The sequence below is a fragment of the Pimephales promelas genome, chromosome 12, assembly GCF_988280905.1.
Source record: "Pimephales promelas chromosome 12, fPimPro1.hap1.1, whole genome shotgun sequence".
In the NCBI taxonomy this organism is placed as follows: domain Eukaryota; kingdom Metazoa; phylum Chordata; class Actinopteri; order Cypriniformes; family Leuciscidae; genus Pimephales; species Pimephales promelas.
This window is the reverse complement of record NC_142780.1, coordinates 11,062,944-11,086,748: the sequence shown is the minus strand read 5'-3', so window position 1 is coordinate 11,086,748 and position 23,805 is coordinate 11,062,944. Positions and strand designations below refer to the sequence as shown.

Below are 23,805 nucleotides of genomic sequence, written 5' to 3'. Positions count from 1 at the left end.
ATAACCAGGCAGACATCAGGTCGCTGGGCAGGTAAACAGGACGCGTACCGGTAACACCATTTGTCAAAATAAAAGTCCCGGTTTATAAAAGAGGTGTAGCCCTCGCGATTGGCTCAAAATTAACTGCCCAGAACTATTCACAGCTGCAGCAAATTAAGAGTCACTTAGGGAGACATGAGCCAGACAACAGCATCATCATGCTACATTTAGAATTATACAATTGGCATTACTCAAGGATCTAGTAAAAGAGCGCATCTGTGGAGAGCCACATGTATTTGACGAGAGTGACGAAAGGCCTTAAAGGAAAGGTTGTGTGGAAAGCCTTATAAGAAAATGGCTTGGACATGTTTTATGCAAATAACTAATCTTGTGCACACAGCCGCTCATTTACAATTCTCCAAATTAACTAACATTAGAATGAGATTACAGTTTGTTTGTTTTTTTTCGATTGCTAATTGACAGTGGAGCACAACTGGAGCTACATATGCAAAACTTTAACTGCAGTCTGCACGGCAGCAGTTCATGTGGACCAAACTCTAGTTTGTTTTTCATTGCTTGAACATAGTTTTCAAAACTCTACACACTTTATCCCATGACTTTAACCACAACCTGCACAACACTGTGGATTTACAACACTTTGTTCAAATGCTAACACACAGCTGTCAAAACTGTGAACCACACATTCAAAACAGAATAATTTTCAGCCTTGTGCCTTTCACACACTGCTGATTTTCAAACAATTTCAGCTGAACGGCTGAAAACTTGTGGCCTAATGCTTGAGAGAGGCAGGGTTACAGTATTACAGTGTGTACTTTTAGTTTCTACTTTTTTTCTCATTACTGTAATTCTGTAAATTGCTACAGACTATTGAAGCAAACTGCTAATTTTAATTTACCTTAAAGAATTGTTATGTTCTAAAAATGTAAATAAATCATACAAATGTCACTACGGTAACATTACGGTAACACTTTATAATAACTACACGCTAATAATCATTAGTTAAGCATGAGTAAACCATTAATTCATCATTCATAAAGCATTAATAAACATTAATAAGCAGTTCATAAATACAGCTATAAATGCTTTCTTTTTGATTTAAAACCATATCTATAATTTGTTTAATAACTGTATTTTCATCCTTTATTAATGATCAATTTATCATTTCTAAATGAAGAATTGCATTTTTTATGAACCAGTTATTTAAGAGTTTTCAGTGGTTCATACGATTACTTAGAGCGAGTAAGTAAATGATTAATAAACTATTTGTACATTCATACATCTTATTATTCAGACATATAGTGATGGTAGCTTAATGTGTTAATAAATGCTTTATTAACGTGTATTAATGCTGTAATTAAGGGTTAATTTGAGTAGTTAAAAAGCATTTAGTAGTGGTCAGTTAACTATGTTCGTGAGCTCATCTAAAGTGAGGACTAGTCATGCCTTGTAAAGCATTTTTAAAGGCTGTTAAATATTTCTATGTTCTGTATCACTGCGTTGTGTTTGTTACATTTTACTGTTTAGAAGATTGACGAGTCTTTAAATCGCCTTTATAAATGCTTTACAAAGCATGAATAGTCCTCACTTTAGATTAGCTCACAAAAATAGTTAACTGACCACTACTAAATGCTTTATAACTACTTGTATTTACTACATTTACTTACACTTTCTAAGTGATCTTATAAATGACTGACAACAATTAAACAACTGGTTTGTAAATAATGCTATACTTCATTTAGAAATGATTAATTGATCATTAACAAAGTATGAAAATACAATTATTAAACGCATTATAGATATGCTTATAAATCAAGAAAAAAGCATGTATAGCTATATTTATAAACTGCATATTAATGTCTAGTAATGTTTTATAAATGATGAATTAACTGTTTACTCATGCTTAATTAATGATTAATAGCGTGCAGTTATTATAAAGTGTTACCAATATTACTTTGTATGAAGACACTGAAATTGATGAAACTGTGCAGATGAAAACTGTAGTTTCTACCTTTTTTATCATTACTGTAATTCTGTAAATTACTGCAGACTATTGAAGCAAACTGCTAATTTTCAGTTGTTATATTCTAAAAATGTAAATATATCAAACGAATGAATGTCACTCTTTTCTTTGAAGACAAAATTACTTTGTATGAAGACACTGAAATTGTTGAAACTGTAAAGATGAAAAGTTTGTATTTTCTGTATTGGTGTTTGATGCTAATATTTTTCCTCTCAGTGTGTGTCACTCTCTGAGTGACAGTGTGTGTTATCTCAGTGAGGGTTGTGCATACTGTGTTGTGCACACTAAGTCTGTTTTGAGCCATGTGTGAAGAGTTGTGCTCAGGTGACTGTTGGTAGTGCAGACTGTAGTTAGAGTTTTGCACATTTAGCTCCAGTTGTGCTCACTGTCGTTTAGCAATCGAAAAAAAACTGTAAGAACAAATTCATGTGTTGTGAATTAGGCAGAGATTTTTTTGTGAGAAGAGCCTACAAATACTAAATATTCCACGCAATTATAAGTGAATGAGCCATTGTTCTTTTAAAAAATCATCAGCAGAAACACTGTCAGACTACTTTAGTAGCCTATGAATACAGTAAGAATAGACATTCAAGGACTAACAAATGGAAACAAATGACAAGGAAAGCATTTTGGTTCCATTGTTCTTTAAATAATACCCTGCACATTACTCATAACTGTGTATGAAATATTGGCCCAGGTATTACTACGGCTGTGGAAGCATGAATGCAAACGTGTTATTGCTGACCGGTTTACTGCCCCAGAGGATGTGGCCTGGTTTGACTACACACTGGCCAAGCTGGTGGAAGAAGAACTTGGGGAAGATGAACGAGTGGTTGTGGATCCTGGGGTGGATTCCTACTTTGTGGACTTTCTCAGAGATGCACCTGAGGCCACAGGTAATGACATTTACATTTACTCATTTAGCTGACGCTTTTATCCAAAGCGACTTACAATTGTCAGAGATCACACGCCTCTGGAACAACTAAGGGATTAAGTGTCTTGCTCAGGGACACATTGGTGTCTCACAATGGATTCGAACCCGGGTCTCTCAAACCAAAGGCATGTGCTTTGTTTGAAATTTGTTGTATGATGAGATTAGTAAAAAAACATAACAAAACAAAAATCAGCCCTTGGCCGTAACCAAGATGGTCAACAAATTAATGACCATCCTTAAAGTTACTTTAAACATACCTATAAAGGACCTGCCCAAATATTGTGCAATAGAGAGTTTATTGGCAGTTTCTCATCTGAATTGGAATGAAATCTAGGATTTTTGTGTTGTTTTATATCCGAACAGGTGAGGAGCCAGAGGAAACTGATTTCGACATGCCAAAAGTATACGAGCCTATCAAATCTTTTGATAGTCTAATGGAGCGGCTGAACATGTTTTTGAGTCATTACAATGAGAGCATCAGAGGAGCAGGCATGGATATGGTTTTCTTCAGGGATGCCATGATTCATCTGGTTAAGGTACATAGAATACCATATTACACTAATGGTTCTTGTTTCTCTGTATTGCTTGCATGTTATCATCAGGGCCAACCCCTGGCCAGTTTGGTTATCCTTCCCTTGTTATCATGAGAACATTTTCAGGGCTCAAAAACGATTTCAACAATTCATCTGTGTTTGTTGAAAAGAATAACCTTGCTATAGGCTATTAGCATCCTTCTATCATGAAAGAGAATAATAAATGTAGCGCTCTCAAGTAATTTTGATTTATTCCAGTTCACTGTCTGTGCTGACAACATGAGACAGACATGTCGAAGAGTACAAGCAGGTGCTCTGAGTTTCTTTATGCAAAGTGTGTGTATAAACGTTTTGCATGGTAATGAGGTGGCATCTGTCTTGCTCTCTCTTACACTCTCTTTCCCCAGATTTCTCGGATCATCAGGACCCCTCGGGGAAATGCCCTCCTGGTCGGTGTAGGTGGTTCTGGAAAACAAAGTCTGACAAGACTAGCGTCTTTTATTGCTGGCTACAAAACTTTTCAGATTACGCTCACTCGGTGAGTCACCTTCGCATACTCAATAATTCATAGCCTCTTTATTCAAATTCACTTTTCCCCTTCAGGGAGACAGATGAAATTGAATCTGTGTCCTATTGTTTAAGTACTAGATAATGCAAAATTTGCATTAAACTTTAATTTCTACATCATCACAGATGGTATTTACAAAGGCTATCTTCACTAGACCATCTTAACAATGGACCATTTTAAATTACATAGTAATAACTTAGTTAATAACACGTGCATAGCACTGTAATAAACATGTATCACTGTAATAGCAGTGCCTTTGTTTTCCTTTATGTAAATGTCAAAAGTCATAAAGCACATTTTCTTGTGTAATGCACTTTAGTCGTATTCCAGTAGATGGTATCTGTGTATAAGAGTGTTCTGGCCTCCCCTTTTCAATTTAGCTCTGCTTTTGCAGACTGTAAAGAGAAAAGATCCCATATCCAATCAACTGTTCAGTCTGATTCAGACAATGAGACTGGACATTTTCAATTCAGACCCTTGACTTCCAATAGTACTGATAATTCAGTACTAAAATTTAAACAGGAAATGCCTGCTAATCGTTAAAGTCTGTAGAAAGACTGGTAGCCATCTGCCAAGTGAGTCTTTTTATATATTGGCTTCTTTTTGACTCGGAGGGTGATTTGGAGGGAATTGTTTTCTGAGGAATGGAAGCCACCTGCAATTCCACAGTGCTCTTCTTCGTTTGCTGTGTGATGACAGCAGAAAGCCAGTTTGACATATTTGGAGATTTTCATTGCAGCTTATATTTGATAATAATATGAAAGAATCCAGTGTTGATCTCAAACTGTGTGAGAGTCTCCAGAGAAAACAGACGGATTTTACATTATTGCCTTCAAAACACAAGCTGCTCGCAATTCTCTGTATCCAGGCAGTCATTTCACACCCAATTCCATAACTCTCTTTGGTACAGTTGCGAAATGGCAACATATCAGTTTTGTTTATTTTCTCGCTGTACAGAAAACACACACACACACACACTCACAAAACATTGCAATTAAAAGGGTATTTCCAAAGGACATTGACAACAGTAGCATTTTGATTTGTTTCATGTGTTCAGAAAAATAAATACAGTTATAGGCCATGAAAGAATACCAAGAAGAAAAGGGCAATCAAATCTAAAATTGAGGATGAGTAGGCTTTATAGCAATATTATAGGATTATAATAGTTTCAAATCAAACACACACACAAAAAAATTGAATTTAACTGATCATTTAACAACACATTTGTATGTTCATGGTTCATATGATATTTTTACTAAGTGTTCTATTTTCGATTTTTATCAACTCACAAACTTGCTACGGTGTGCGAACCTCTGTTTGGTGTTTTCTCTAGTTCCTACAACACCCCCAACCTGATGGAGGACCTGAAGGGCCTGTACAGAACTGCAGGACAACAGGGCAAAGGCATCAGCTTTATTTTCACTGACAATGAGATCAAGGAGGAATCCTTCCTGGAGTACATGAACAACGTCCTTTCATCAGGAGAGGTTAGACAACCGTTCTGACATTATGCTTATAGAAACACCCTTACCCACAAGCCCCACAGCCTCCATTTCTGAGCCGTTCCATGACGTTTTTAGAACACATGGTAAAATAAGCCTCCTACATGTTTCCACGGTTACAGCGTATGCCCCCTATAACTCAACCTTTATGTCACTGCAAATAAGTCAGATTTCCCGAGGTGCTGTAATGTAAAATAAACAAAGGGAGCATGTTGCCTTGTCCTCTGACAAATTACAGAGCTCATTCTGTGTGGTAATGACACACAAATAAATGGGATCTGTAAGGCCCGAGATGCATTGCTTCATATTAGGGAGACAGATGGGTTTGTCAAAGGGGGAAGAAATAGCAGCTAATGCATCCTGCAATGTGACATGTTGTGGAGTCCATGCATCACACTGAAACCAATGGAGTAGCACTGGGGATGTGTTGCATTAACATGACTGCACCTCAGGGGAAAGAGCTGAAGAGCTGAAGACAGGGGGATGAGTTGGATAGACAAAAAGTTTTTTTTAGATTACATTATTGAAAGAGACAGGGCACTTCAGGAAACTTTTCCAAGAATATTTCTGTTGTCATTTACTCACCACCACATTGTTCCAAACCCACAAGGTACAAGTTTGAGCTTCCATTTTTACCTCATGTGATGCATTATATGTACATGTGGAGATAATTGTTTAGCACAACTTTTCATCGTCAATGCCTTTAGAAGGCACAGCAGAAGTTTGAAGTCGATCCCACTAAATCCCTAGGAGGAGTTTGTTAAAGTACGGAGTGTGTAAATCATCCAAAAATGGCGGTAAAATTAGAAATGGGCGACTTCCTGTTGAGTTTAGGGCATATAGATGTACCACAGAAATTTTGTACATGTCGGTCAAACATGCGGCGGGGGCTGCTTCGTTAAAGGCCACTTCCTGTTGCCACTAGGTGGCGCTATGACTGTGGGTGAATGTCGGCATGTAGATTTGTTCATGGCGGGACTCTTGTCAAATGTGTAAAATTTCGTGCAGATCTGGGCATTTACAGCCAAGTTACTACAACTTCCTGTTTCATGGCGAATCATTGACGCCACGGACACGCTCTTCGACGAAAACGCGCAGATAGCACAACTTAGTCAATGCCTTTAGAAGGCACAGCAGAAATTTGAAGTCGATCCGACTAAATCCCTAGGAGGAGTTTGTTAACGTACGGAGTGTGTAAATCGTCCCAAAATGGCCACCAATTTCAAAATGGCAGACTTCCTGTTGAGTTTAGGGTATGGGTTCTTGAGGCTTTTTTGTGTGTCTTGATATGATACACCTCCCCACCAAATTTCGTGCATGTAGGTTGAAAAAAAAATAAAATAAAAATAATCCCAACAGTTTCAATAGGGCCTCGCACAGTTAGTGCTCGGGCCCTAATAAGCACTATGAAGAAGAATGTGTTTAATTAACACTATGCTCCAATGTGTCTTTCTCACTATCCCTGAATAAATAAAGGGGTTTGAGAATAATTGGCTATAATTCAACCGCAGGGTGCACCTCTTGAGGGTTTTAGAGCTGCCATGCAGTCTTGGAAAGGTTTTTGGTCAGCCAGATTTGGTGAAGGTTGTTATTTCATTAATCATGTTGTTAAGTACATAAAGAGAATTGACTGGAGAGGAGAAGGAGCATTCAAGAGCTCTGCTCAAGAATATTAATGAAACACACAAGCCCTTAGTTATACTAAAGATTTCAGGGTTTAGTTTGAAAACTGATAATTTGAAGACAGATGAAATAACAAATGGAGTTTAGTACAAGTTATTATCCACAATTCTGTTAAGAGACATGACTAGACAGACTCCAACATTTTTATCTAATTTTTGCTGTATTTCCGTGAGACTTAGAGTGTGGTACTGTCATGCACCAGGAGGACTGTGTGGCCAAACTTAAGTGAAATATTGCCTGGTTCCAGTCATGCACTAATCCATTTGTAGTCCTTCTGACAGACTGTTGTAGACTGTTATAATAAAAAAGCATTGTCTTATATAGTGGAGAAGTATCAGACCACCTTGATAATATGGGATTCAATACGTAATTTGAGCCAGAAAATAAATATGTTTAGGTGTTTCTGTAAATGTAAAACTACGGAGCCCCTCACATGCAGATTTTCACATGCTCACGAGAAACATATCTCGTACTCACGATCTTGTGTGTCACCAATCCAAAAAAAAAAAAAAAAAATCAACACAAAAAGCTCCTTGGAACATTCTCAAATCATACTGGAATAGTTCAAGTGATGCTGCTAATTAAGTAAACGGAGGACATTTTCATGAAATCAATTTTCAGTCTAACTTTTCATTTAAATTACAATTATTCTCCATTTTCTGTTTTGCTAATTTAACTATAGTGGTATTAGGTATTGAACCACACTGAAATTCTATCATTAGTTATAGTTTTTCTAATTGAAAAAGAATTTCTAATTGCTGATTTGACAAAGTTTGGGAGGAACCAATCTGCATAAGAGAGGCCTGTATATATACCGTAGCTGTCCCTCTCCTTTGTCCAGTGACAGTTTTGTAGTATCCCTCTATAACCCCAACACCTCACTCTTGACTTGTTCCCATTTCAGTCGAGGATGGGGGTAGCAATCTGGGTTTGGACTAAATTCCGAGCTTGGGGCCCTCACCTCGGATGGCATACAAATGAAACACTTGACTTACAGTGATCAACTTGCACTGTAAAAAAATATTTTCAAGATTTGTTATCACAACATATTTTCTTTTGTCAAATCAACTTTATAATAATTTATTTAGTTCAGATAACTTATTATTTTGAGTTTCTGATGGCTAAATTAATCTACTTCATTGTATTAACTCACTTTTTCCAGTTCAATCAACTTAAAATTTTAAGGCAACCCAGGCTACTTACTTTTTTAAGTTAAACCAACAAAAAAATGTTACAGTGTAGTAATCACAACATTTTTTCTTTTGTCAAATCAACTTAAATAATTTATTTAGTTCAGATAACATATCATTTTGAGTTTCTGATGGTTAAATTCATCTCCTTCATTGTATTAACTCACTTTTTCACTCAAATTTTAAGGCAACCAGGTTACTTACTTTAAGTTAAACCATCAATATTTTTTTACAGTGTGCTATCATCATTGACATCCAGAAAATAAGCAATATGCTTTTATTGTAAAAAAGTGCAGTCTTTATAATGTCTTTGTGGTCCAAGAAAGAAAGTCATATGGGTTTGGAATGCTTCGAGTATGAATAAACGATAACTGAAATTTTTATTTTTGGGTGAACTAACCCTTAAGTGATTCAGAGAATGGCTAAAAACATTTAAACGTATTCCCTTCCTTGAAGGAGTAATTTTGTCCCCTCAGGTGTGTCATTATGTCATGATTGTACATTTGTCGTAAATTCCCTGTGAAACCAATGCTAGGTTTAATCTAATGAGGTGTGAAATATTCTCTCTGCCACAGGTGTCCAATCTGTTTGCTCGAGATGAGATTGACGAGATTATCAGCGACCTCATTCCAGTCATGAAGCGCGAGTTTCCACGGCGACCACCCACGAATGAAAACCTATATGATTATTTTATGAGCAGAGTGAGACAGAATCTTCACGTGGTTCTGTGCTTCTCTCCAGTTGGGGAGAGGTTCCGTAATCGAGCTTTGAAGTTTCCTGCTCTTATTTCAGGATGCACCATGGACTGGTTTAGCCGCTGGCCCAAAGATGCTCTGATCGCAGGTCAGTAATTTGAAATATTAGACCCAAGGAGGTCCAATATACCCTGGGGGAACCCTAAAACCGGGTGCTGATTCTGATGCCTTAATCAAAATTACCTCGTGGCCGTGAGGAAATGTGAATCAACAAAAACTAGAATGGAGCGTACACTACCTAGATGGATTGGATTGACAAACTACCAATATTTTCCCCACTGTTCGAAATAGTTTTGGCCGAGTTTGAACCCTTTGCTTCATGTGCACTCAGTTCCAGATATTTTTTAATCCATCACTGTAAATTCAAAGTGACTGTTATTGAACAATTGAACTCTAATATTAAACTGTTTTATATTAGAACTTCTTGCAGGAAGGAAAACAACTAGAGAAAGATTAGGAGCTTTTAAAAATCGGTACAATTGAAGCATTTACTACAAAAAAAGCCCTTTTGTGATTTCCATGTTACTTAGAATACATGACTACCTTTGAATGACTGACAGTGGAGACCCAGCAATCTTTTTAACAAGGTCTAGCCGCTGAAGCTGCAAAAATCAACCCTGAAACTAAGGTCTTATAATGTTTATAATCTGAAAATAACCACCATGATTTATTGTCCAAGTAAATCTGCATGTCTACATTTCAATGCAGACAGAAAATAAACTATTTGGGAATATCACACACTGTTACACGAACAATTTAAACCTAGCATATTTTGGAGAACAGCTCATATCGTGGCAATAATTTTAAAGAATGTATTGAGAGACTATCAAGAAAAGCATCACAGCAATCAGTCGTTGCAAAAGATCGTGACTGTGTCTATTGCTAGATAAACAGCTTATTTGTGTATTGTGCAAAGAAATAATACAAATATCTTTTTGTTTATTTTTCCCTCAGTGTCAGAACACTTCCTGTCCAGGTATGACATAGACTGCTCTCCTGAGGTAAAGGGGGAAGTGGTTCAGTGCATGGGCTCTTTTCAGGATGGGGTGGCAGAAAAGTGTGCAGATTATTTTCAGCGTTACCGACGTTCAACACATGTCACACCCAAATCCTACCTGTCCTTTATCCACGACTACAAGACCATCTACAAAGAGAAGCACTCAGAGGTTCAGACTCTCGCCGAAAGGTCGGTATGAGCAAAACTACAAAATGAGAGCATAAATCAATAAGGAAAAACTATAAATATATTGTATCATGTTCTGAAACCAAGGTACAAATTCACTTAAGGATTTTGTGTACTGTATTTCAGTAAATAAATAAATAAATAACCAGGTGATAAACCTGGTGTTGAAATAGTGCTGCACTGTGTATTTGAATAAAGTCATTGCTAATCCTTTATGTCCAAACATGGCACCTTTCTATGTAAACTAAACTATAAATTGTACCTTATTCAAAACACAGCATTATTTGCCTTGAATAATTACTGTAGTATCATTGACCATGGAAAGCAGATGATATATTGGGTGTTGTGGATTGATAATGTAAAATGTCTGCAAAGTATGCCATGTTGCAGCAATCTCCTGTACAACCCACTGAAAGATTTTGCGAGTGCATTTGTATTGTTTCATGATTTGCATAATTCATTTGTTGAACCGTGAGCTAAAATGACTCAAACAGTGCGTGCAAATAAACAGCATTATCAGCAGGTGGAATTCATTCATAGTGGATTCCCTTCTGACTTTCTGTAAATAGTGATGTGGAGTCTGCAACCATGTATTATAGACTTTAAATCCGAGTGTATTGTTTTATTAGGATGAACACTGGCCTCCAGAAACTCAAGGAGGCCTCTGAGTCTGTTGCTGCCCTCAGCAAAGAGCTGGAGGTGAAGGAGAAAGAACTTCAGATAGCCAACGAGAAGGCTGATATGGTAAATAAGCATGTAGAATGTATGCATTTGTTGATCATTGCCTCCCAGACCTAGATACTTGTCTCCCTAAATATCATTTCCAATTCATTCTATTTCAAAACGGTATTTATATACTTCTAAACATAGTTAGATGGGAAAGGTCAACAAAACTCTCTCAAAGCCCAGGTCAGTTTGTACAGAGGCCCCTCAGGGTGTTGCAGCTCCCTGTTCACTTCACTATCCACAAGTTTCCTACGCCCCATGAGGCCTTGCGTCAAAAGTGGGCGCGACTTCCGGTTGAAAGTAAACAAAGCGCGATTTGACATGCTTGACACTCGTTCATTCAACAGTTGACAGTCATTCAAGTTATAGAGATCCAAACTAGATAACGATGTGGGAACACAACCTCAACAAAATTCAAAAGGGTGAAATAACAGTACCTTTACCCTCCGCAGTAGTTGATTGGGAGTATTATTAACATTATTAATAATCAATACTCATCAAGGCATGGTGACAAACAGTTGTGCGAGCTGACAAACAATTAAAATAAAAAATACAGACTTAGTCATTGTGCTTTGGAGTTTATTCAAAATTATAAATGAATGTGCTACTTGAACACATTAACTGGCACATTTGGTATTCTGTCAACACAGGCTTTGATCCTGAGTTTAGCTGTAACATCAGTAGAGAACAGCCAAACACATGCTGATAGAGTTTATAGAACATTAAGAATTTAAACAAATGTACACAGGAAGATTCGTCGTCTTTTGGGAGGTGATGGAAAAGTCGTTGGCAGGATCACTCTGATTTTGTTTTCAGCTGTTCAAAACAATCCCGTTTAAGCCACTAAATTAGTTTAGTCCGGTTATACATACAACCGCGAACAGCACATGTTGTCCCTGAGCTCCGTAACGACATCTCTCATAAAGATTTGCGTCTTTAAATAGTAAAATAATTCTCCGAAAAACAGCTAGCCTCTTCGCTAACTAACACACAAAATACCATTGGAATGCTACTTCCGCCGCGTCACCGGAAGTTTCACCCACTTTATTTTTTACAGGAGCGCCCCTCGGAAACTAGATTGATAGCTTGAGTCATCATCCTAAAAATGAAATTTGCAGGTAATATTTCACTTCTTGGTTTGTTCTACATGGGCAAGAGTACCACAGTTTATTACTTAGATATTGACATGTTTGTGTCCTGTGGACAAAACACTTCCCTAAAAGAGGCTATACAGGTTGGCCTATAGTTATTTACAACCTATTGTGCAGGTCATCTTGTGGAGATTGACTGCATGCTCACCTTAAGCGTACAAGTCCTGGTTAGATCAGGGATGGGGAGCACTGTCCTGCACAGTTTAGCTCCATATTTAATAAAATACACCTAAAAAAATCTAACCAAACTTCTGGATTGTTTGAAAATTACAGGCAGATGTGTTTGATTAGGGATGCAACGAACATTTGCAGTACAAAAGTTTCACATGCCTGCACTAGTTTCACAAGTTCACACTTACATACAATTAGAGGGAGTAAAGTTTAATGAGTATTTGGCGTGCTGTCCGAGGGTATGTAGCGAGGCTATGTAAATGGTTAGGACTAGAGGAGTGGAGAATAGGGTGGTGAAGGGATGCTGCTAAAATGTTAACGAATTGAGGTTAGACTTCTGAATATACGGTATATACACCTCTTATCGTTGATTGTTGAGCGCTCTCCACTCATGTTAATGATCTGAATGTGCTCCTCCTGAACTTTGTTAATAAAACATTACTTTTTTCCACAAACCTTTTAAACTTTTCATGCTGATATTGATTTTCACACTCAGAGGCACCTGTATTGTACTGTAGGTTGTTTGTATGTGTTCCTAGACTGACTGATCGATGCTTAATGGGTTGTGGAACTGGCCATAGCTTTGTACATTTTATAAAAAAAATAGATATATTGCAGGGGAAAAAAGTCTTTTCAAAAAATATTTTATTTTTGACAGTGAATCAGTTTTCTTCTATACAAAACAAAAACAAAAATGCAGTCTACAAAGAAAACAGTATGCCTTATGTGCAATGCATCAATATGAAGCCTTGAGCAGACTGAGTTAGTATGCCAGCTCATGTTCCTATCTTGCTCCCCTCTCTCTCCCTGGGCGGAAAAAGTTCCAAAAAGTTATATGTGAATTTTAGCTGTGCATAACAAATATTATCATGAACACAGTGTTGTAACCCAGGTTCATTGCAAATATGTGCCTCTACAACACAGTCTCATCCCAAAAAGTCATATAACTGACGTCTTGGGACGTCTTTTGACCATACGTCAATATCCGCCTTTTAGGGCCCCCTTAAACGTCGGTAGATGGCGATCCCGGGCCGTCATACAACTGACGCTTTACCTTTAACGTCAGTTAGGTGACGGGTTAGGTTTAGGGTTAGGTTTAGGTCTGGGGTAGAGTTAGGATCCCATTACCTCATCTACCGACGTTTAAGGGGGCCCTAAAAAGGCGAATATTGACGTATGGTCAAAAGACGTCCCAAAACATCAGTTAAATGACGTCTTGGGATGAGACCGGGTTGGCCTTTACCTACATTTGTGCAAAACCTATGCATACATTTCACTACGTATTATATGTGAAATGGCCACACGAGGCAAATTATGCTTACAGGGGCAGATAATTGATTAAAAAAGAGGTATGAGTGGCATGAAACATGAATCACGACTCTCCCCAAAAGAACTAAAGCCTCGTAAAAAAAAAAAAAAAGAAAAAAATGGCATGGTTGCTTCAGCACATGTGTTTTCATCTCATGTTTACTTTTGCTCACACTATCAGTTAGGTTTAGGGGAGGGTTCAGTGTAGGGGTACGTTAAATTCAAATGTGTCATGATGCTGTGTAGATTGCACCAAACATATTATTGAAAAACTCTTTAAACAATGGCTCTCATGGCACAAGATGCTGATGCAATTTGAATTTGAATCGATCAAAAGCCCTAGTTATTTGAGAATATCTTTCAGGCTTACAGATTTTAATCAGATATGCAACACACATAATTGCAGTAACTGATACAATCAGTTACAATCACAAGATTTCACACCTTGTAAAAACTGCCATTAAAAAATTATCAGAGTTAATTACATCTCTCCATTTGATACAACTTCTCATTAGACAGGCTGAGAAGATAACTCTCCATTGTACGTTTTAGTTAACCATCTCCTGTTAGAAAATTGAAGTGGCCCCAGGAGAAGATTAAAGTTGTTGATGCACTTTAGTCCAAGGGGCTGTACAATATGTTACGATTATTTACAGTGAATTAGTCTATTTGTGTGAATGGGGAGAAATGTATTGTAATGACCTGTGTTGCACTGATTGATGCTGTTGTGACTGCTGTGCATGTCTTTGTGAGTCTATGTTAATTTTAGTCAGCATGAAATGAAAATGTATCATTTAATTTTTTATATATATATTTTTTCATCATTTTTAACCAAAATATCATATCTGGAGCTTCTGGTGAAAACAACAGACTTCTTTCTTTTTTAATAGTGTATGCATTTTTTTTATTAAAAATACAAAAAGAAATGTAATATTGTTAAATATTAAGTCAATTTAAAATAACAGTTTTCTATTTTAATATATTTTAACATGTAATTTATGATCAAAGCTGAATTTTCGAATGATTACTTCCATCTTCAGTGTCACATGATCCTTCAGAAATTATTCTACTATGTGGATTTTGATGTCCAAAAAAACATGAATTATTATTATAATTGTTGAAAACAGTTGTTGTACAATTTTTTTCAGAATTCTTCGATGAGTTTAAAAGAACAGAATTTACTTATAAATGTCTTTACTGTGACTTTCGATTAATTTAAATCATCCTTGATGAATAAAATAATGGACCCCCCCCCCCCCCCCCCCAGAAAAAAAAAAAATAAAAAAAAAATAATAATAATAATAATAATAATAATAATAATTAAATACACATTCTCACTGACCCCAAACTTTTGAACAGTAATGTTTAATGTTACAGACGATTTCTATTTCAGATAAATGATGTTCTTTAGAATTCTATTTATCAAAGAATCCTGAAATAAAAATGTAGATAAATGTTTTCAACATTGATAATTATGAGAAATGTTTCTTAAGCATCAAATTAGAATGATTTCTAAAGGATCATTTAACACTGAAGACTGGAGTATGCTGAATATTCAGTTTTGATCACAGGAATACATTTCAGTTTGAAAATAATATTCAATATTTGTCTGTATTTTTAATCAAATAAATGCAGCCTTGGTAAGTAGAAGAGATTTATTTTTAAAAAATTAAAAATCTTACCGATCCAAAACTTTTGACTGGTAGTGTATTTAACAAAGATATGTTGCTTCTGTTTCATTCTTGACTTTAACTTAATGTATGGTAAAATAATCCAAGATCAATTTCCCTGTAAAAGTACTTAACATACCTATTGTATTCTAAATGAAAACCGTCATGCTGCATACAGTTTGAAAGTATCCATTAGGTGAAAGACTCGCCTCCTCGTCACAGGCTAACTAAAGATCAATACAGAGCTCTGAAACATGAAGATGATAAATGAATAACCACATACTCTGAATTATGGCATGAAAGGCTACAGATTTTACAATTTGAGCGTTTTCTCATTTTTGTTTCAGGTGTTGAAGGAGGTGACCGTAAAGGCTCAGGCAGCTGAAAAGGTCAAAGTCGAGGTTCAAAAGGTCAAAGATAAAGCGCAGGCCATAGTTGACAGCATCTCTGCAGACAAAGCCATCGCTAAAGAGAAGTTGGAGGCAGCCAGGCCTGCTCTGGAAGAGGCTGAGGCAGCATTGCAGGTCAGGAACAGTATGGAGCGATTACATGAAAGAGAGAATGGGAGGAGTGTGATGTTCATGGGGCATTTCGGTGCCTGCAGCTTCTGTGTAATTACATGCTGTCTATGAGGGTTTAAAAATAGACCGTGTGATGGCAGGGTTGCTGTAGGTGGTCTCGTAGCAAGCAGGGGTCTGACAGCAGCCGCCTCTAACTAACCCCACACACCCACTCAATCATACAGTACAACCACCCAAACACACAGCCCACCTCTTCCCTCCACCACCTGCCCACTGCATCCTTCCCATGTATCTGTCCATGATGTAACCTTGTATCATTCTCGGGACAGGAATCACACACTTTAATAATAATACACTCAGACAGCAATCAAACAGAATGACTAATCATTATCAGAAACCATATGACAAAAGAGTGGCGGAAAACTAGAACAAAGGAGACATGTGTCTGAAGATAAACAAACTAAAAGTCCAAATAATTACAAATTCTTACTGACCCCTAACTTTTCAATGGCAGTGTATTTTTAATCAAATACAAAAACTGTAATTTACAAATACAAATAAAAAGGAATGGAAATTGTTCATGTTATAGTGTTATAATGGTTTCTATTTAAGAACACTGTGGAAAATCTGTGTGATTGTGATTGACTATATAATTTATCACTTTTTATGAGCTCTAAATACTTTGGGAAAATGAGGATTCCTCGGATTAGCACTTGAAGCAGGGACAATAAATGCATTGTTTGACTTTCTGTCCATTCTTGAGCCATCATTGTGTCAATTATCAGATGTAAACATGCAAAATCACCATACCCCCCCATATTCAAGCTAAAACATGCCATCATTGTTTTTCATAAAGTTGCAAACTGTGCATCATGTTAAAATCTCTGTTTTATGGCTTGTTTCCACTGAGGGGTACGGTACGGGACAGTACAGTACGGGTCGGGTCGGGTACACCGTGATCAGGCTTGCGTTTCCACCGCCAACAGTACCCTTACCTGATAGGCGTGGTATGCTGGAAAGAAGTGATCGACGTCATTTTCGTGCGAAGAAAGTGACATAGTAAACAACAATGGATGACAGACTGCAGATCTTGTTCTTGCTTCTCGGCATGTTTGTCACTAGAAACAAGCGCTGGCTTTAGGCGTTTCCAAGAAGCCAACGCAAAGTCCGACTCAGGAGAATGATCCCGAGGACGCGAGTTCTTGAACGCGGCACTGAGCTCGCTCTGGCTCTGCGACTCCGGTTATCTCTATGTTCATTTTAGGCAACAATAAAACGAAATGTGTAATAAAACACCACTCTGCTTCTTTTCGATTTCATTTCAATACATTTTAAACATTCTACAGCACATAAATGTGGTTCAGGCAACGCATAGCCTATTGATTATCACTGCATGTATGTAACGTTATATATTTATAACAAAACTAAATATAAAACAACCCTGCCTCTTTTCGTTTAAATTTTAAAGTATTAAACATATTCCAGGCAATATGTAATGTATTGCATATCGCATGCATTGGTACAAATGTTGCAATAAAGAACATTACAGACGATCTTGTAAAAAAAAAAAAAAGACAAAACTATCTCTTTTTGTTGAATTTCAGTTTTATCAATAGCCATTATAAAAGTGGTACAAAACACAGTAAAGCTTAAATAACATCAAGAAACAATTCAGTCAGTGAAATATACAAATTCAGCGCTCAAAGATATGAAACTTCACGTAGCCTTCTGCCAAAACTATTGGCCAGGGAACGAATTATAGATTCACGAGACTAAAGATCACCTGTTAGGTTTATACAAGACGAACTATATCTCATGTTTAATCACTACAAACAGAGACGTCCGCGTTAGCGGCAAACATCAGGATGACTAGCCGAGGAAAGGCTGTTCAAGGCGGGGGACACGAGCGCGAGCGTCCGGTGATCGCTTGGAATGGATCTCAGTCAAATTATCAAACATCTATAAATAAACCACAGATTTGATCTTTAAAAAACTACTTTCTCGCCTGAAAAACTCTTAAAACTACATTTCGTGACACAATAACAGTAAAATTATATTATGCTTCTAATGCCCTTGTAGCACGCGCGAGTGACGACTCTGTCCACCAATCAGCGTTCTGCAGTGAGTCTAGCTCCACCTTTTAGTACCCTTTCACTGTGCTAGGTACCCTAACGAAAGGGTACCCAAAAAGTGGTACGGTACGGTTCGGCTTTTTGGTACCATTCACAACTTTTGACAGTGGAAACGCAAATAATTGCGTACCGAAACGAACTGTACCGTACCGTACCACTCAGTGGAAACGAGCCATTAGTGTGTCATGATCTCACACTCTCAGCTGTTTCTTTCCTTTCACATCTTTCATCTGTGTTCTCCCATCCTTATTTCTCCCTTTCAGTGTTTGATCTCACCTCTTTTTACCACTTCCCTTTCTATGTACTCACTCAACCCTTTATATTAACCCTTAACCCATTAACTGTATCAGCTATCAAACCCTATAACATACTGTGCACCTTCCTGCTCCATCCGCCTCCTTCCCACTGGTTCAAAAGATCCTTCTACTTATAAAGATAAATCCATCAAGTATTGCTCATTAAGCTGTGGTGCACTAAACTTTGTCAACCATGAGCCATAACAGCTGCCATTAGGATTAAGTTATGCAAAGTGCTGCTGCATAGTAGTTCATATGTCAGACTGTTAACAAGATGTCTAATTCACTTTCTCTCTGTCTCTTTCTGTATTTCTCTCCCTGTTTATCTGTAAACAGACCATAAAGCCATCAGACATTGCTACAGTGCGAACACTGGGCAGACCGCCCCACCTCATCATGCGTATTATGGACTGTGTGTTGTTACTCTTCCAAAGGAGAGTGAACATGGTGAAAATTGATCCTGAGAAAAACTGCACCATGCCGTCCTGGCAAGAGTCACTAAAACTCATGACAGCTGGAAACTTCCTGGGCAGTCTACAGGTATTAAGTCTTAATACCAGATATTGGTGATATAACATAATATATAGTCAAAGATTCTTGTACTAAAAAACAGGCTTATTTTGTTTTGAATGACTATTTCCCATTCTCGGTCACCCACACAATTAAACAAGCCTTTTCTCTGTTATGAATTCTATTTAATATAGTATTAACAGCTTATTTCTTCCATATTAGCCCATTAAAAAGCTTAAAATAACATTGTGACAAAAAGCAATATGTGCCATTGAAACAGTAATGGTATGTGAATAAGTACAGGAAGTAATGTTTTCTAGTGAATAATCAAACCTATTTCTGTTTTTATCAATCCACTGTGATAGAATGGACCAAGTTTCTAAACACTACGTTGTTTATATGCATGTGTGGGCGTCAAACATTTGCAGTGTCTAATATATATATTTAGCTACAATGCAGGACCTCTGTAGTTGTAACCACTGTAGGAGTTCTACCAGTAGGATTTTTGGCATTAAACCTAATTTCAAAAGCCAACAGATGGATCGACTAATTAGGTTTTTAGTCGACAAAATCTCTTGGGTAAAGCTCTGGCACAAACAACTTAAAATACTTGCACAAACAAGTCCAGTTCTGACAGCTAATCAATTCAATATCTCACATGCATACATATTAACTGATATATCTTAGTATTAAAGTCCCCGTGAAATCAAAATTGAACCTATTTACTTTGTTAGCGCATATTACTAGTCTTGTGGTGAACAATTAATCCGTGCAAGTAAAAATATATTTAAAAAATGTTTTACCTTGGTAATCTTTAATCAAAATCTGAAAAGTTACTTCCGGTCTGGAACGGTTTCTTTTTCTGATGACGTAGGTTTCACAACTTGGGTGGGGAAACGCGTAACCACTCCCCTCAAACCGTTAGTTTGCTATGAGCGAGAGATGGAGAGGAGGAGCGCTAGAGTAAAACCCTGCCCTCTGTTCAATATTCCGTTTCACTTGGAAATACGTCACAGCACTGGAGAAAAATCGTTTGCAACTTCCGGTTCACGGGGACTTTAAAACATATTTTAAAAGCTGTATGTGCTTTTAAAATAAGGTTCCATGCATGATCTATATCTTCTCACAACTTTACAGGAGCCTGAGCAATAAATATCAAATAATATTGTCATTTTCAAGAGATTCAAATATGTGACATATCCTGTACTGTCACAGGTGTGGTGCTGGCAGAAGAAGGCAGACAGGGTCAAAGGCTCCAATTCAAAACGTTTACTAAATTCCAAAATACAGATACAGGTTAACGGGCAAAAGAGATAGCACACTAAACCAAGTAACACTAACATATAAACCAAGTAACACAGAAGAGAACCGACCCAGACTGAAGGGAACTAAATACAGATACAAATGAACCCTAATGAGGTGAGGACAGGTGACACAGATGATAATGACGATGAACAGGTGGATGATTGAGGGAGTGATGCTGCGTTCAAGTCATCTCGTATAGATCGTATTTACGAGTTGAACGCACTTGAACGCCACCACAATGTCGTAAATCCCAGTGGGGAGCTCGGGATTTTCTTTAAGCCCTGATCTGTACGAGTTGGGGGCGTGTCAGTGAGAAACGTTCATTCAACGTCTGTTGACGGTAAATTTTAATTGAATTTCAATGTTTACTCATTGACATTGTAAGGCTTTTTCATTTATAAAGCAAGCTCTCTGCACAAAATATGTAATCATTATAATATAAAAATTATACCTAATGATAGTTTACATTGGCTTCATAAGCTAATAAAAAAACATAAAAAGTAAAACCCACCTGATGCACATTCTTTGTTCTTCATTTTTTTTTATTAGCAGAGTTGATAAACCTTGCTGTATTTTTGTGTAATTCATTAAACGAAGGTACACCGCCATTTTGCTCCGACGAAACTGACTTGAACGCACCTCACGTCGTAAACACGACTTCCCACCTTGTACGTACGAACTTCCCAGGAGGACTTGAACGCAGCATGAGTTCAGGAGTGGAGACGAGAAGGATTCTGGGAAGTGTAGTGAAGACTAAGACAGACAGGTGCAGACGAAGACTGTGACATGTACACTAGTATTGTTTTACTCCAGCTTTTGTTTTGTTCTCCAGCAATTCCCCAAAGACACCATCAATGAAGAGGTGGTTGAACTCCTCTCTCCTTACTTTGACATGGCAGACTTTAACATAGAATCAGCCAAGAGGGTGTGCGGCAATGTTGCAGGTCTTTGCTCCTGGACCAAAGCAATGGCTGCCTTCTTTTCTATTAATAAAGAAGTGCTTCCCTTGAAGGTGAGATCACTTGATATTTTTTTCAAATAATGCAACTCTGTCAAGTTATCAGTTTTTTTTTCTTTACTAACAGGCCATAATTTAAACTGTGAAAACCATGATTTATTTGATGAATTTCTATTATTATTTGATTATTCTTTACATGCTTTTAGTCATCATTTATTAGTGTATCATCTTTTGATATAATAGTTTAATTTCAATTGGTTGCTTGAAGCCTCAGATGCACATTTGTAGATTTTAGCTGCTGTTAGTTCATGTTTGTTAGCTTCAATTGAGAATGAGGAGTTGATGTCATTTTACAGAGCCCCTCCCCTCTCCGCCATGTTGGTTGGATTCCCATGGCAAAACAGTATTGATTACGTGTGTTTTTAGCTCGGTAGTAGAGGAGTTTCTCTCAATACCGCACTGTTTTACCATGCCTGGAAGTAACTGCTGCGTGAAAAACTCCTCCAGTAACTCACACGATACATATGGAAAACATAGGAACAATGGTTTTTGGGGTTACAGAAATTGACACAGCAGGGAGAGTCTGATCTAACGAGGAGACGCCGGATTGCTAGGTTTGCTGATGCCTTTAGCATACGATTTTCACTGTTTGCTGTGCCTTAACGAAGTGTTGTTTGAGTGACTTGTTCATTACTTTTTTATTTCATTGAAATAAATGTTTGAAACAACTTGATATGGCTTAACAATATTTATTGAGAACTGAAATGGGCTATTTGGACAACATAAGTTTCATGGATAACATAAGTAATAATAATATAATAATAATAATGTTATTAGAGCAAAAGAACAAATATATTGATGGTGCTTCTCCAAATACAGCTGTTTTGTACTTTGTGTGAGTTTGTTCCTGTAAGGTCCCTTTTCTTTCGCCTTACCTTTTAGCATTGCTTTACTTTCTTCCTTTTTTTCTCGTATTCTTAGATCCGTCTCTGTCCTGCCAAAATAATAAATGCGCGAAAATTTAAGAGCTCTGGAATGTTTAGTCGCGTCTATGGGTTCTAAAGGCGTTGCCCCTGGTAACCGATAGCGTCTCCTACCACCATGGCCGACCGGCTCAGACCCCGCCCAAATAGGCACGTGACTCCTCATTCTCAATAGTATATTCCATTTCCTAGTACAACTTGACCACCTTTTGCAGATATGCGCATGTATTTCTTTCTTTTTTTGATAAAACATACTGAAAATACTCATGCCTCTTATAATCAGGAGCAACCCCCTACTCCCCCAATACTTAACTTCTTCAGACTAGTAATTGTAGGTAAAAGCTTTTAAAAAGCAACATCTTGAGGCTTTAAATGTAAAATGAAAGGAAAAACACTAAAACACTTAGGACTCCAAAGTGTGACAATTTGAAAATTGAAACGCAACTGAGAAAAAAAAAAATTGCGGTTTTGTTCAGTGGAAAAATATTTCTTGTTTCCTAATAACCTATGGTTTTCCAGGAGTTGGATCATTTACGACTCTCTCTTTCTCCATCACCCTCAGGCTAATCTGGCAGTGCAGGAGAACAAGCTGACTATAGCTAATTTGGACCTCCAGACAGCCCAGGCAGAACTGGATGCTAAGCAAGCAGAGCTGGATGTAGTTCAGGCTGAATATGAGAAGGCCATGATGGAGAAACAGGTATGCACTGAATTAGATAGATTAGGGCAGTGGTGTCCAATCCAACTCCTGAAGGATCACTGTCTTGCAGAGATTGGCCGCTAATTAAACACACCTGAATAAACATATCATGGTTGGGATTACTTTGGGATTACTAGAAACTTCCAGACTCCAGTGTTGGGGCAGGTTGGCACTAAACTCTACAGGACATGCACCCTCCAGGAGCATTATTGGACACCACTGGTTTAGGCTCAAATGCTGCGTTCACGGTTTGTTGTTATTATCGTAGCTGCGAGATGACAACATGTGACGTTATACATCCTCAAGGGGATGGACTGCATTGGACTGCATTTTATATAGCACTTTCACAGACCCAATGGCCACCAAAGCACTTTACCAAAGCGCTCTGTGGTCATTAAAAATCCTTTAAAAGAGTAGGAGTGTAACCCCGGCCTCCTGGCCAAATTTACCCAATTGGCCGCTGTCCATCATTGCCTCCTGATTATCACCCTAAATAAATCACTGACAAAATATTTGTTGAAGTTCTTATTTGCCTTAAAATCCAGCTGTAGCCAAAATAAAATGAACCACAATCCACATTTTTACTATTATCTTTCTAATTATTCTGTGAAAAATGGTGAATCGGCTGTCGTTTAGTGCCTGAAGTAAATACCAAATCACTCATTAGCATTTTTGCATATATTTTGGATGTAATGCACAATTTTGTAAACAACCCTAAAAACATCTTGCAGATCATTCAGGCTTGTACATTGTGTTCCTCTACAAAATCAATGCTAACTTTATAAATAGTTTGAAGCAAATATCAATGTTCCCATTCACAATGTATTACAGGCCTTCCTAACATTTTATAATTTAGTGGAAAATTGTGTGATTAACAGCTTGTGACTGACCGATCCTTTTCTGATTGATTTACGTCGGGCCTGATCATTGAATAAACTTATTTAATTGACTTTAAACACTTTAATTAGTTTTCTTAATTTACTCATTTACACGTATAAAGAAGTGA

At 37.4% G+C, this 23,805-nt stretch overlaps 1 protein-coding gene across 2 annotated transcripts in view; it reads left to right on the top strand.

Annotated features, from left to right (window-relative positions):
- dnah5 (dynein, axonemal, heavy chain 5) overlaps positions 1-23,805 on the top strand; it is a 174,692-nt gene that overhangs the window by 95,668 nt on the left and 55,219 nt on the right. For both annotated transcript variants that reach the window (XM_089117480.1, XM_089117479.1), the window contains exons 51-61: positions 2,718-2,916; positions 3,318-3,490; positions 3,895-4,025; positions 5,389-5,542; positions 9,006-9,273; positions 10,140-10,371; positions 10,998-11,112; positions 15,742-15,918; positions 18,680-18,883; positions 20,991-21,170; positions 22,662-22,799. In XM_089117480.1, the coding sequence (XP_088973606.1) occupies positions 2,718-2,916; positions 3,318-3,490; positions 3,895-4,025; positions 5,389-5,542; positions 9,006-9,273; positions 10,140-10,371; positions 10,998-11,112; positions 15,742-15,918; positions 18,680-18,883; positions 20,991-21,170; positions 22,662-22,799 (1,971 nt within the window). The remainder of the gene's footprint in view (positions 1-2,717; positions 2,917-3,317; positions 3,491-3,894; positions 4,026-5,388; positions 5,543-9,005; positions 9,274-10,139; positions 10,372-10,997; positions 11,113-15,741; positions 15,919-18,679; positions 18,884-20,990; positions 21,171-22,661; positions 22,800-23,805) is intronic.